The sequence below is a fragment of the Alternaria hordeiaustralica genome, assembly GCF_023758085.1.
Source record: "Alternaria hordeiaustralica strain BMP 2776 chromosome Unknown scaffold_18, whole genome shotgun sequence".
NCBI lineage: Eukaryota > Fungi > Ascomycota > Dothideomycetes > Pleosporales > Pleosporaceae > Alternaria > Alternaria hordeiaustralica.
The window spans coordinates 580,387-596,676 of record NW_026056790.1 but is presented as its reverse complement, the minus strand read 5'-3'; the positions used below and the strand labels follow the sequence as shown (position 1 = coordinate 596,676).

Here is a 16,290-nt window from a genome sequence, read left to right as displayed (position 1 = left end):
AATATAAGCCTAGAAAGTGTAAAAGTATCTTAATAATAATAGAATCTAGTGTATAGATTAGAAAAGAAGTATAACTAGTATAGATTAAGTACTATATTACACTATTAGAAGATAGTTTCTCTAAGCGTAGAGAATATAAAGAAAAGAAAGAAAGTAAGAGATTTTTATTAAAGCGCGCTATTTAGCTAATAAAAAAGAAAGTAGAATAATAGCCTAATTCTATTACTTCTATTTTTAAAAAAATAGATACTTTTCTAGTATCTACTTAGAGGCTTAGCGCTAGTAGTATATTATTTTTACTATTATAAAAGCTTCTCTAGAAACTAAGAGTAGTAGTACTTAGGTAATAGTAAAGATAGTAGTCTAATTCTATCTCTTCTAGCTTTAAAACTAAGAGTAATAGTACTAAGTAATAGTAAAGAAATAGTCTAATTCTAACACTTCTCTCTTTAAAAAGTATACGCCTACTTTTTTATATAAGTTATCTATAGATATATTATTATAATATAAATATAAAACGTATTATATATATATATATAGCGTATAGTGCTACTAGCTATTTTATAAAAGATATTATAGCTATTAGCGTATTTCTCTTAGAGTAGGCGTATATTAAGCTTAAGAAAGTAAGCTAGAGTATAATAATAGAGTAATAATATACTTACTAAAGAGTTAATATATTATATAAATAGTAAATTAGAATTATCTTTTTTACTCTTAATACTTAGGTTAATAACTTTTCTATTAAACTTATTTTAGAAATTCTTCTTCTAATAAGTTTTTCTTAGTATTAGGCGCTTTATATCTTAGATAGGTTAAGATAATAGTAAGTTAAAGTTAGACTCTTTATTACTAAATATATTTATTAGAATATACTTACTTCTTTCTTATAGTATATTTTGTCTTATTAGTTTTTTCTTTTACTAGGTAAAGCTATAGCTTATAAACATTAGTAACTATCTAGATATTAGTAAACTAGTATATCTTTTATATTTTTATACTAACCTAGTATAGTTATATATTAGAATATAAATATCTTATAACTATTAAGAAAGGCTAATATAATATAACTAATATTTAAGTATACTTTAAGAATTAAATATATTTAATAATAATAATACTACTAACACTAATAGCTCTTCTCTAGAGGTAATACACTAAATCTTTAAAAGGTACTAGTTAAGTAGTAGCTTAGTCTAGTGTATAAAATACTACTTATTACTAAGTAGTAGTAGTTACTAGCTACTATACTACTAGGTAAATAGAGATATACCTATCTAATCTCTATATAGTAGCTTCTTATAGAAAAGCAACTCTATAGTTTACTACTAAACTTATAGGTATAGACTTTTCTATAACGTTATAGCTCTAGAAGTAGAAATAATATTTATAACTAAGTAGTAACTATATAAGTTAGAAAGTAGTAGAAATAGAATAGTAGAAAATTATAAAGTAGTATCTATATACTATTAGCGTATATACGTAGAGCGTCTATATAACGTAGCTTATATATAGTAAGAGTAGCGCTTTAGCGTATAGTATATAGTATAATTAAAAACTAACTTCTATACTACTATAGTATATAAGTAGTAAGAGAAGCGTAGTAGTATACTACGTACACTAGAATAGATAGCTAGTCTATATACTATAGTAAATATTATATACTAGTATTATAAAAAAAATATATACTATTATAAATAGAGTAAGTATTAGACTTTATATTATATCTACTAACTACTTTTAAGAATATAACTAGAGTAAGTACCTTTCTACTAAAGACCTCTAATAAGATATAGTACATAGTTTATATTAATCTTACTTAAGATAATAACTTTTTATAATATTATTATATACTTTTAATACTACTAAGTCTACTAGCGTATAAGCTAGCTTATGCCTACTTTAATAAACGCCTTTATAAAGAGAACACTTTACTTCTTTTATATTTATAATAATAGCGTCTAAATACTTTACTAAGATACTCTAAAGAGTATTTCTTTATACCTAAGTTATTCTTCTTACTAGGCGTATACGCTATTTAGTTATTAGATAACTCTTAGTATAAGAATATTATATTAGATAAGCTTCTTAATATTAAGTTTATAAATAAAGTAGTTTTATACTTCTATATATAGTATCTAATATAGTTAATAGAGATAATATAACTTAGCTCTATTAAGTCTACGTAGATTATAGATTCTAGAAGCGTTAAAGGCTAGCCTATAGTATAAAAACTAACTAGAAAGTTTTATAAGTATAGAAATAGAATAATCTATTACCTATCTTACCTCTAGTAGTATAGTACGTATTACGCAAAGTTCTTTATTTCTTTTAGAAAGAATAGAACTTTATAAGTTATTATTACTTTAGTAAATCTAACTTCTTAAAAGTAGAGTTATAAAAGTTATATAGATAGTAAAGAGAAGGCTTCTACTTTAATAGATAATATAGCCTTTATAGTAGACCTTCTCTTATAGACTATAATAGTAGTAGTGTTAACTTAGCTTAACTTTTAAATTAAGTTTTAGAATTTTCTATAATACCTTTAGATTTAGCTATTATTACTAGTAGTAATTAATTAATATAACTTTAGTGTATACGTGTACTTTAGTTTTATATATATAGAGTATATTACACTACTATAGATATTAGTTCTAGCTAATAACTATTAAAAGGTCTAAAAGTAGCTTTATTTAGTTTTAAGTTACTAAGGCGCGCTATTATAAGTCTTAGACTTACGCTAGTAAAGTAGTATATATACCTTATTCTATATATATCTTATAGCACTTTAATAATTAGCTATATTAGTAATATATTTACTAAGTAGCTATTTAGCGCAATTTAAGACTATAAGCTAGAATAAATAGTTATTAAGAACGCGCTAAGAGAATTATATATTTATTATCTCTCTTAATTATTAGCTTTTACTACTCTAAATAGTAATCTACGCTATATATTCTATTTAAAGAAGCTAGTAGAGGGTTATAGAATATACTTAATTCTAGATTAATACTTAGTAGATATAAGAAAGAGAAGGTAGCTTATACACGTAAAGATAATATAGATCTAGTAGTAGAATAATAGCGCTACTAATAATAATACGCTTCTACACTACTACTTAATCTTTATAAGTTTATAAAATATATTATTCTTAGCGTAGAGTAAAGAGAGCTATAAGTATAGAGTATTATTTCTAATACCTAGGTATCTATAGAAAAGTAGAATTTACGCTAATATTAGTATTACTAGTTTATATTATAATATAGATAAGGCGTAGTTTAATAGATAGGCTAAGAAAGAAGAATATATTAGACTTAAGTTAAAATCTATATATCTTGCGCTATATAATGTAAAAAGCTATAGCTCTAGAAGCTAGAATAGAGTTATAGAGTATTTTAGTATTATATATAATATTACTTTATACGTAACGTTAGCTTATATATAGTGTTAGCTTATATATAATAGAGTTAACTCTAATAGAAAGCTATATTACTTACGTAGTCTTTCTATTACCTTTAGATACTACCTATATTAGATAATAGTTAAATAGTATAAGGTACTACTAATAATAGCTACTACTTTACTTATTCTCTATTCTAGACTAATACTTATTAACTATATACCTAACTATATAGTTATATTAGACGTAGGCGTAGTTCTATAGCTCTATAGCTATAAGATATACTATATAATTATTAATCTAAAACTATTAGGTAGTAGAGAGGTTATCTAGAAATAACTATATTATTTTATTAGTTTAATAGCTCTACTACGCGTAGTTAAAAGTAAGTTATTATTTATTATATACTGCTTTAAAGGTAATATTAATAGAGAAGCTTAGTAGAGGTAAAAAGAAAATATTATAGTTTACTATATCTTATTAGTCTATTACTTATTCTATTACTATTATATTACTTATAAAAACCTTATACTTACTTTAAAAAAGATAATAACGCTATAGAAGATATAAGTATTATATTCTATATATAGCGTTTATAACTACTTTAGATTATAGTTATTAGCTATAGTGTCTAAAACACTAGAAGTAGAACTTAGAATAACTTACTACTTTTTATAGTTAATAGTATATATACTTTAGAGGTACTATCTTCTCTTATAGTCTACCTACTCTTATATTAGATAAGAGTAACTAAAGTAGTTTTAGGCTTTATAGAGAATAGAATAATATATTTATTATATAAAGCTTCTTCTTCTCTATAGTATAAGCGCTTTTTATCTCTATTTATAAATACGTTAATAATCTATTAATAATACTTTATATTATAATAGAGTAGCTATAGAAACTTATTTACTTAGTTTTATTTAGTCTATTTAGCTTTTTTAAAATACTAGTTTAGTATACTACTAGAAAGAAGAACGTAGGTAATATAAGGTAACCTATCTTATTTTTCTTCTCTACTTACCTATAGAAATATAATAAAGTTACTTAGCTTTCTAATCTATAACACTATATAGATATTAGAAATATAAATATCTATTATAAAAGCACTTATTATAATTATAACTCTAAAGATATTTACTATAAAAGTACTTTAGTTATACACTTAGTCTTTTACGCTTATCTAGCTATAGTAGCTATACTAATCTATTTATCTAGATAAGCTCTCTACTATAGTTACGTAGTTAATAAATATAAAAACTTTAAGTTCTATTCTTTAAACGTATTAGATATAGTAGATAAGATTCTTTTTATAGCTATTATTTTATACTTCTACTTCTTAAACTTTATATACTATATTTATATACACTATAGGTTTCTAGTATATATAAGTATTACCTAGAACTCTAGCTAGTTATAGTGCCTCTTATTAATATACTATAGAGATAGTAGCTAATAGAAAGATTAAGAGTATTATATATTACGTTAGTAAGTAAAGAAATAGTAAGTGTAGATAGTATTTGCTATTAAATATTAATATAAAGTAGAACTTATTTACTATAATTTACTCTAGGCGCTACTAGCTTTAAAGCTAGTAGATAAACTTTTAAAAAGTAGAGTTAGTAATATTCTTAGAGGTAGTAAGAATAATATATATATTCTTATTACACTAGCTCTACTTCTATACTATAGTTTTAATATTTATTACTATATATTACGTAGTAATATCTATACGTAGAGCTATAAAAGGTATAATAATAATAATCTTTTTATAGCTAGAAAAGTAAATTAGTAACTAAAAGAGTAGACTCTTACTAGCTCTAGTGCTAGTAACGTATAAAATAATAGTAGTACTCTCTAGAATAGCTTTTAGTACGTTTTATTAATAGCTATAGTACTTAGCTTTTAGCTTTAAGTTTTCTCTAAGTAGAGCTTTATAGTTTACGTTATATCTTAATTTAAAAGCTTTAGTTATTAGATATATTACGCTATAGCTTTTCTTAATATTAGGTTTATAACTTATAAAACTAAGCGCTTTATACTATTTTATAAATATTTTATAATATATAGTAGATTAGTAAAACTACTAAGTAAATATATTTTATAGATTAAGTATATAGATACTATACGCTATTTTAGATAAGTGCCTAGACTAGATTTTCTAAGCTTTTATATCTACTACTTTATATAGCTCTTCTACTTCTTTTTTTAATAACTTTATTAGTATTCTAGCTTTACTATTAAGTCTACGCTTAAAGATAATAATAAGATATTATAGTATACTAATATTAATTTCTACGTCTATCTAGCGCTAGGTTATATAATAAATAATTCTAGTAAGATATACTCTATTACGCCTTTATTATCTATTCTTATTAGGCTATAAAAGTTAGCTTATAGCTTATAAGTAATATAAGTTAATAATATAAAAAGTAGCTTAATATAAGATTATACTATAGAATAGCTATATAAGCTAAATATACTATATAAGAAAACTACCTATTTTGCGTAGAAGAAATTAGTAGATAGCCTTAATTAACTTATCTTAATTATAGCTCTTATAGTATCTTAGAACTAGTGTTACTAGACTATTATAAAAAAAGATATTATATAATCTATCTTCTATTAAGTTTTTAAAGTAGAGGCTAGTAGCTTCTAGTCTATAAGTAGTACCTTCTCTAGTATAATAGCTAAGAAAAAGAAAGTTCTTTAAAAAGTCTTATAAAGTATTATACTATACTAAAATCTTTAGAGTATTAGAAAGCTATAATAGAATAGATTACTAACTACACTTTTATATATTAATAATATAGTTTATAATAAAGTTTTAACTATAAGTAAGTATAGAATTAGTAGGTAAGAATACGCTAAAGCTAATACTCTTATTACTAGGTTTATTATATAATCTATTCTATAGTATAGTTAGAAGCTTTACTCTAGAGATAATATCTATAAGTTTATAGAGACGCTATAAGGCTTCTTTATACTTATTCTAGACTATACTTTAGTACTTAGTAAGTAATATCTAAACGTTATATATACTTATAGTATTACTATTCTAGTAAATAAACGCGTTTAGGTTCTCTCTATAGTAATACTAGCTAAAGTTCTATACTATATAGATAACCTAATTTATTAGTATTAACTCTTTAGTAGATAAGTAGTTAGAAATCTATATCTATAGTAACTTTACTATAGTGTAGTTATTAGATTCTTCTATACTTAAGCCTCTAAGATTAATCTTATAGATAAGTATTTCTACTTTTTATAAAGATATTAGATAGTAGAGTTTATCTCTACTTACTTAGTGTATATTAGATAATATATTCTAGAAGTGTTATAGTATAGCTATATAGGTAAACTTTTTAATTACTAAAAGGTTAGTTATAAATAGATATATCTTATAGAATCTATTACTTTTAGATAATATAGTAATAAAGACTAAAGAAATAAGTATAGAGAGCTCTATATTAGTAGTACGTAATATTTATATAATAAAAGATATCTAAAATATATAGTAAAATTTCTTTAGTTTCTCTAATATAGTATAGTTATACCTAAAGTTAAATTTATACTCTTTTAATTTATTAATATTATAGAGATAGTTATAAATAGCTCTTTATATAGTATACTATTTCTTTCTTAAGTATAATATTAATAGCGTAGAGTAATATTACTTAAATATATAATAGAAGAAGAGAAATATCTTTTATATTATAGTAGTATAGTAAAGGTTAAAGTTCTAGTAAGGCGTAAGTAAGTATAGTAGAATATCTTAAGAGTATTCTTTAACTACGTAGATATAAGTATACTAGCTACTCTAAGCTATAATATTCTACTAGGTTTAGGCTATAGTCTTTACTATATTATAGAGTAAGTATATCTTATAGTTTAATTTTTCTACTAGAGGCGTAGTGTATAATACTATACACTTCTATAATATACTCTCTAGTATAGTAAGAAATAATATATATATAATCTATAGATTTATAGATATATTAGAGTAGATTAGAATCTATATAAAAGATTCTTTACGCTTACTTATAGTCTACTACTTAGCTACCTATAGCTACTTATAAAGAGAAGATATAGTTTATAGTAGTATAGTAATTTATATATAGTATAATATAGTATTAGTAACTTTAGATAGAGATTTAGGTTAAGATAAACTACTACTCTAGTTAATAGAAGTGTTAGAAGAGAAAGTTGTAATATCTACTTCTATATTACTATAGTTAGATACGTTAGATTTATATACTTTAAAGTATTTTATAAGACTAGAGTTTTAGTAGATAGCTAGAATATCTATAAAAAAGTGTTAGCTAGTAACTTCTCTAATATAAAAGAAATACTAGTTAGTGCTACTAATATATTATAGTAAATTAGATCTAAATAAAGTATATTAGTTGCGTAGATATAACTATATATTACTACTAGCGTTAGTACCTTCTATAATAGTACTATATTAATTATAGTAATAAGATTTTATATAGATAGTAAGACTATATATAATAGAAATAGCTATTAATAGAATATTAAAATTACTATACTTAGTTTTTAAATTAAAGTTTTTTTATATAGCTATAATAGCGCTAAGAATAAGGTAGCGTTTAGACGTAGTTACGTTAGTTTAATATTAGTTTTTAAAATAGAATAAGATAGTTTAAAAGAGAATAATAATACTATAGATAGAGTAAATTAGAGCTCTATACTTATAGTTATAGATAAGTTATTTTAGAATTAATATATTAGGTAGTATATTAGTAAAAGTAAAAGAAATAATTTAAATATAAATTTTAGATTAAAATAAAAACTACACTATAGTTTCGCGTAGGTGTAGTAGAAACTAAGCTAAGTAGTATACCTAAAATAGAGCTATAACTATAGACTAACTAAAAAAGGTATAGACGTAGAGTTAGTAGATCTATCTTTCTAGTTTAATTACACAGAAATACTTTTCTATATTTACTTAATACTATATATAATAATATAACTACTACTAGTAGATATAGTAGCTTATTCTATATTCTATATTATTTCTAACGCTATTATAGATAATACGCTAGATCTATAGATAATTAGATAAGCTATCTAGAATAGCCTTTCTAGTATAAAACTAGCTATATTTATTTATCTTTTAGATAACTTAGTTCTATATATAGCGTTTATATTATAAAATCTAATAAACGCTCTATATTAGATATATTAAAACGTTTCTAAACCTAAACTTCTTAAAGTTCTTAATTATAATTATAACTATCTACTTAGAAGTGTTTAGAATAAAAATACCTAAGAGAAGCTACTAAGTTAAGACGTAAATAATAAATACACGTCTAATACGTAGTAAGAATTAAAGTATAAGTAGAAAAAGATAACTAAATAAGTTAATAAAAATATAGTTAATTATCTTAATCTTTAACTTATATAAATAATTATAAGTATATAGAATTAGAAAACTATTTAAAATCTAGAGGTAATATTAGTTAAAAAGTAATATTATTATTAATAGGCTTAATAAATACTAAATATAGGCTTAAATATAATTACTTATATAATTAAAATAGTAAAAGCTATAGAGATAATAGAAGTGTTTAAGAATTAGGCTACTATCTTTATTTTATAGAAGTAATAGAGAGTAAAGAGTTTATAGCTCTTTAATAAGCTAGAACTAGTTAAAGATAAGAGTTTTAGTTTTACTTCTTATATACTAAGTACGTAGCTTACTTAGTAGTTAGTATAAACTCTTAATATTACACTACTAGAAATGTAGATAGAACTAGGTACTAATAAGTTAAGAAAGAAGTACTTTAAAGTCTAATAAACTTACACTAATATAATAGTAAGTTAGATATAGTAATATTAGAAGATAGATATATTTTATAAGAAATATAAGTAGATATATAAGAAAATAAAAAGATAGAGTATAGAAATAGGTTAAAGAGAGTAAAGGTATAGTAGTATTATAAAGAAGATATTATTTACACTTATATATAAAGAGAAATTAGAGAGAATAGCTATAAAAAAGAAGAATAGAAAGCTTTAGATTAAGTTTAGAAAGTATCTAGATTAGAGTAAGCGCTAGAATATTCTTAAGAAGTAATTTAGAATAATTAGTATCTTTATATTACTACTATATAGTATAAATCTAAATAATTAGGTTAAGAGAAAGATTACATAAGCGCGTGTTATATAGTAGATAGAAATAGTGTTTAAATATAATAAGCTAGTAGTTAAGTTAGTAATAAGAATTAAGTAGTTAGTAGTTAAGTGTATATATAACTAGAATCTACTAATAGAATATACTTTTCTTAAGAAGCTATATTATTTCTAAGGTACTAATCTATTAGCGCTACTTAATAGTATATCTAGAATTATAGATAGTAGTATAAGAGAGAGTAGCGTAGTAAGTAAGTCTACTTAGTAAAAGGTATTTAGAAATTATAAAGTTATAGTTCTTAAAATTACTAAAGAGTAAATAAAATAGTAATAGAGTAGTTATAAGAAAAGCGCTTTTAGAATTATAAAGTTTTTAAAATATATATAATTCTAAAACTATACTTTCTTATAACTTAGTATTTAATAGAGCTTAACTTAGATTAATAACTATAAGTAATATACTAAGAGAGAGTACTTCTAGAATTATAAGGTTTCTAAAATACTTATAATTTAGAGAGTAGTCTTGTCTACGTAGTTATATTATAAGCAGAATAATTTAAATCTTAAATTTAGATTAAAATAGGTAATATTAGCTGTTTAATATTACTACTAGGCCTACTAATATTACACTTACAGCGGCTAATATTACTTAGCTACTAAATAATATTACTTCTAGGCCTACTAATACTACACTACGTGCTAGTAATATTGCACTGTAAGATTATTGCGCACGTACTATAATTTACACAATAATAGTCTATTATTGTTAATTCTAATAAAGTTAGCAATACTAGCTATTCTCCGCACTAAACGTTACACGGCTCCGATTCTTACGCAGCAGGTTGTGCTCCGACTATGTCGCATTCTGCATCGCATCACTATTAACAATCCTAGAGCGACCTTTATGCCGGAACAGACTTCATGCTGTAGATCGGTCAAATCGGCGGTTTAGAGCGAGGCTCTTCCCGGAATGCGCCCGCGGAGGTGCTCACGGCTAACGTCCAGCAAGTCGCCAACGTATTCAAAGAACGAGCTCAAGTAGAACTTGTTTTCGAGGACTTACGAGATTACCAGAATGGGCTACGCTGCAGCTGTCAGGGAGACTTCGCAGCTCCCCGGGAAAGCCGTACCAAAAGACTGCGCGGTGCTGCTGTAAGAAGTACAAAGAGTCGCATCTCGCACCGTCCAAAGCCGATAGTATACCTACTCGGATTTCCTCGCGGTGTATCCCGCGATTAGAGTAAGAGGAGAATTGTGTTTTATAACGCGAAGCATGAATACCATGCGCATTGGTGTGTTTCCATCAAGGCTTCCGGAACGAATCACGAGGACATCTGGATAGTTGTCATTCGTTTGCTTCAAGCGAATGACGGCTTCGTGGATGTGGGAGAGTATTGCGCGATGGAAAGGACTTCGGGGAGAAGCATTCGAAGTACATGTAGAAAGGCAAATGCTTCCATTTCCATGGCTTCCGTGCGAACATGCAGATTGACCGGTGTGATGGTATTCGGCGCTTTGGTGACCAGGGTCGTGGTTACAACGTCGGCCGAGTGAACTCACATCCAGACCGTATTGCTGGAGTGACAAAGACACAAAGGACAAAAGATCGGAAGGCAATACTCCATAGCGCAGCAGCTCTTTCATTTCTGGAAGTTGATAACATCTCTGCCACTGACGTAAACCTGCTGCATGCTGGTCACAAACATCTTCGCGTTCGGCTTCGTCGCATGATTCCACCACAGAACGGGCAGTCGCGCCGGTATTTCGGATTGTCCTGGTGAATGCGCATGAATCCCCCCGTATTAAGATGCTAAGTTTAGCATTATCGGGTCAGCGCGGACATTGCATGCTGCATGCTGTTCAACGACCGGGAGCTGTGTGCTACGGGTAAAGAACCCGTACTACGGATGAAAAGCCGGCGGGTACTCACGTGAGCCTTCGCACAACACGTACGAAACCTTCTAGAAGACGAGCTCGACGGCCTATCAAGCCGTGAGATGATTGTCCCTACAAGGAAGCTCTCACTGATCATATGCTGAGTACGCCTCGACACTAGACTCTGGGATTCACAGCGAGATTCTGCGCAGGTGCAGCGAAGGGTCGACGCTGGCTCCCTTCGCACCGCTGCTCCACGATACGAGAAAATGTGGCTCGCCCGATATGTTTACGAGATGATCATCGAAATCGCGGTGGGTGATGGACGTTTGCGGTGTGGCATGACTGCAAGGCTTCGAGAAACGAGGCGGTAAACAAACCTACTCGCGCCGATTAGCTTGAAGGCCCCTTCCCCACAAGTCTGCAAGGAAGGAGGACTACACGAAAGCGAGGTATAGCGCCGCTACCAATAAATTGTCTTCAGTCTGACGTCCGTTCAGCGGTGCACTCCCTTGTCGCCAATCTCCAATGTAACCCCGTATAGATATTTCGAAAGCACAAGCATCAGCCGCATTGACGCCCCCCGAAATAGACGAAAGCTTGTCACTGCACTAGTCAACGGCGGACGTAGACTGACCTGCGTATATAAACGTTGAAGGGCTTCCGTCAAGTACTCATCACACAGCATCCATCCATCTCTTCATAACAAGCTTCACTCACTTCACTCACTTTCGCTACCAATCCACGAATCAATCATGAAGTTCGCCACCATCGCTGCCATCTTTGCCGGCCTTGCCGCCGCCGCACCCACCGCCGTCCAGGAGGACCAATTCGAGACCGTTACCGTTAACAACGCCTCGTATGGCGGTCGCGACGCGACGTATTTCTCATTCTACGTTCACTCTCAACACGTTGACAACGTCCACTGCGCTGCCAACCCTACCTTCGAGGTCGATACCGTCTACAGCTGCGACGACTCTTCATACACATTCCGCGTCTTGCAGGTGGAGGGCGGCATCTATTTGAGATTGGCCCACGTTCTTAACGGGTGAGTTATTCGAGCGATTATCGGGTGGGGAGAACGCGTGCTGACATAACTTTAGACCTTCCATGGTGGGCGACTTCATGGTCAGGATGAACGGACCTATCCCTATTGCCCTCAGCCAGGTCGGCACTGCCACTGCCGACTTGGACAAGGAGGGAACCGTTTAAACGAGCGGTGGACTAGATAGTGAGGGATCTCGCAGTCAGTCAGACCCGTAGCTATAATGATAATGTTTTTCTGGATCACTCAATCGCTGCAGACCGTGATCCATGTGGTGTTCTCGTTCTGAGTTGCGCAGAACATTGCCATCTCGAGGCGAATGCGCGAGCTTCCCTACCAAAGTATCGATCACCTAAGCCAGCGAAGCATGCCATCACAGGTCTGAGTCCCCGACTTCTCGATTCAACTGGTGGAGTGCATGACGTATCGGTCCTCGCGCAACGCGGCGAAGACGTGCGACAACAGCTGGTTGGCATCACCTGCAATGCCCTTCAGATCATGGCCCGACGCGTTTTGTGAGCATCATAGCCCGGGGTAACGCTCCATATGAATATGGCATGCTTATATTTCGGGCTGAACATCCTATAGGACGGCGCTAATCGAACATGTGTACACGACGATGTGTTGACGGACTTGCTGGCTGAACGACTTGAATCGGACTAACGGCTCTCTGCGGGTGGGTGTAGTACTGGAAGCGCACGAGTGCTACGAAGCGGTTGGACTAAGAGTTGATTCTCGGGCGAGAGATGCTCTCTGATCGCGTCGTCAATTCGTCGTCGCAGGAGTGCGCGCACAGTTTGCCGTATTTACATGGGCAGTCGCGCTTGGGCGTGCTCGTGTGTGCGCGGATGTCGAAACAGGTATTCGCGACGCGTGATAATTGTGTGGCATCTCGATGAACTGGCTGCGTGTATTCGTTTGCGGTGCGGTGGGTGGTGGGCACAGCTACGGCGCTGTTGAGTACGTGGCGTGGAGGCTTGAGGCTCGCGGCGATGCAGCCACCCGCCCGGAGATAAGCTTGCAGCCTGCCCGGAATTAAGCCACGAATGCGCCTCGGCCCGCCCACCTGCGCGCTTCCACGCGTACGACGCCCTCAACATCCACACGCAACGCGCTGCTTGAATGTTCGCCTCTCTTCAGGGCGCCGGCTTCTACGATTCCCTGTTCCGTCGATGGATCTCGCCTCATCACGACTGCAGTCATGTCCCCATCATCTCCTCCGTCGATGCGCTCTTGCTATATCATTCGGCTTCCTCGTGCTCGCCGCGGTCTCGAACGTTCATCACTTATAAGCTTGACGCAACAACTGGCGGTGTCGAGCTGTTGGCCGGTCTCATAGCAATCGGGATACTCTAACAGTCTCTGTTGTATCCGTACACATGTTCAAAGGGCGACGAGCAACTTCCGACATCTGCCTGGGACCCTGCAGGCATCATGTAGTTTGGGCTGTAAACAGGTGACCCAACCACAGCGTCGCAATGTTTACACCGCTTGGTACATGTGGCCAAAACATTGATACGCCCATGCGGACCTATTCCAGGGGACATGGGAGGCTGGGAAGCCAGTGGGACCACGACATGATCGTGATCCGTCGCTGATGCATGGCTGCTCAGCATGGTCAGGCATCATCGGTGCCCCTACATGCTCGGAGGGGCTACGGCTAATGAAGCTAGACAAAAACTTCATTGGCCTTGCACCCGTCTACGTTGGGTTGGAAGACATTGACTGGACCCTTCGTACGGTTGCTGGCAGTACACGCAGAATTTCAACCATATTGCGACCGCGCTGCAGAACGACTACCTCGGATTGGAAGCTATGCGACAGTTATGTTTCGGCGAGAGATCATATGTCCAGAGAGCAATGTTGTTCAATGCCCCCGCGACTCCAGGGACAAGAAGGCTCGGAGACTCCGATGCCTCGGCACTACATGTACTTCCGACAGCCGACAGCCGTGAACGTTAGTACGCCATTCATTTCCCCTCAAATGTCGATCATACATTCGAGTTCTGGGCCTACCCGCAGTCCGGTCCGCTCTATACTAAAGAACGTCACTCCGAGGATTGCTAGGGATTGTTTTACAACACGAGCGAGCCTTGTATATCCGCTAATCTAGATGTGACACGGGCGATCGGGTTCCGTCCTTCACAAGGCTAGCGTGCTGGTACGGAGTACAGATGTACTAATCCTATCTGGCACGGTTCTGGCTGCTCCGCACTCGCACAACCTTTTTGGGCCTTAGTTCTAGATTTCCTCTCACTACAAGATTGGGTTTCAACATAGAGTGGAGAAGATAGAGTCGGAGTGCGCGAACAATGCAAGGTGGAGGACATCATGTAGCAAAGAGAAGGTTGCAGACCAAGTCCAAAGACAGAAGGTCACACATCGAAGGTTGAAGACGCTAGGTTAAAGGCACGAAACGAAGAAGCATAAGAAAGAGCAGATTTCTCGAAAGAAGGACGGCCATCAAAGCATCTTCGCATCGAACACAGTCAACATGCAGCTTCTCAAGTTCCTTCTTCCGCTCGCCTTGAGCGCACCTTTCTCGGCGGCGCAACCACTCGATGAGAGAGCTATCTCCTCGAGTTGGGCTGGGGTCAACTCGTACTTCCTTCATGCCTACCAGAAGTACGCACACCTTAGAACTTCTCGTGCATATACTCACCATCCACAGGGCTGATCGCTTGGCTGTACTTGACGCGGTCAAAGATGCGAAGCTCAAGACGCTGCGTATCTTCATCTCGCCCACGTCTCAGAACAACAAGGACACTGGCTCAGTCAACATGCCCGATATCGAGCCACAGCAAGTTGGCACATACGACGACACCCAGCTGAAGGCCATTGATCAGCTGATGGTCGAGGCGCATGACCGAGGTATCAAACTCATCATCGCTATGCATGATCGCTATCAACTGGGATGCTGGGGTAATGGTATGCTCGCTTCCAGTCCGAATCGTAGTTGTCAGTAACACTAACGTGTGTGTCACAGATACATACGTATCGAAGTACAAACTCCCAGCCATCGACTGCGCGAGGACGCCCGCCGCTCAGAACGACGTGACGTTCTTCTACCAGGACGCATCGCCCATCTTCGACTTCGACAACCGCCTCACACATATCCTCCAACACAGGAACCCGTTGCTCTCGGGTTCACCGCAATGGAAGGATCTGTCAGACTATATCTTCTCGTTCAACATCCAGAACGAGGGACAGGGGCATCTGCGCAACAACATCGCGCCTGCACCTGAATGGTGGTGCAATCGAAGCAAGAAGATGCGAAGCATAATGGGCAGCAGCTCCATTCTTATCTCCACAGGTACGTGGTCTACAACCCACTTCGCACTACTTCAAACGCAGAGACACCGATGCTGATTATCCATGTTTAGGCGGCGGAAACGAATTCCCCAATTCCGACATCCCCGAGAACTGGAACTGCGCCACCCTCGATCTCGTCGACATTCACTCCTACAGCGGCGTATCTGAATGGCGCAACAAAGCGCCCATCGCACTGCAGCACGCCCAAGCCGCTAAGAAACTCGTGCTGTTCGAAGAGTTCGGCGCGTCTGGTTCCAACAAGGCGAGCGTGGTGGGTCAGCATATCGACATTTTCAATGGGCTCAAGGTGCCGTGGATGATTTGGCAGATTAATAAGCCGGGGAAAGGCGCGGCGGACTTTGAGTTCTGGACGAACGAAGACACGTTTGGGGTTGTGAAGCAGGGGAGTGCTAAGGCTTTGGGTATTGCGGCGGCTCAGACGTTTCCCAACCTTGTATAAGTGCATGCATAGTGGGAGAGAGGCGGGTGGAGAGAGATTGCA

General features: G+C 33.7%; 2 protein-coding genes across 2 annotated transcripts; both read left to right on the top strand.

Moving 5' to 3' along the window:
- Nucleotides 1-12,186: 12,186 nt before the first annotated feature.
- J4E84_007922 (uncharacterized protein) lies at nt 12,187-12,643 on the top strand (the record flags this gene model as incomplete). The annotated part of the gene is made up of 2 exons (XM_049390500.1): nt 12,187-12,479; nt 12,535-12,643. The coding sequence occupies 2 exons, from the start codon at nt 12,187-12,189 to the stop codon at nt 12,641-12,643; spliced, it is 402 nt and encodes a 133-aa protein (XP_049241960.1).
- Nucleotides 12,644-14,970: 2,327 nt separating this feature from the next.
- Nucleotides 14,971-16,248, top strand: J4E84_007921 (uncharacterized protein; the record flags this gene model as incomplete). The annotated part of the gene is made up of 4 exons (XM_049390499.1): nt 14,971-15,101; nt 15,148-15,404; nt 15,463-15,789; nt 15,860-16,248. The coding sequence occupies 4 exons, from the start codon at nt 14,971-14,973 to the stop codon at nt 16,246-16,248; spliced, it is 1,104 nt and encodes a 367-aa protein (XP_049241959.1).
- Between the last annotated feature and the right edge of the window lie 42 nt (nt 16,249-16,290).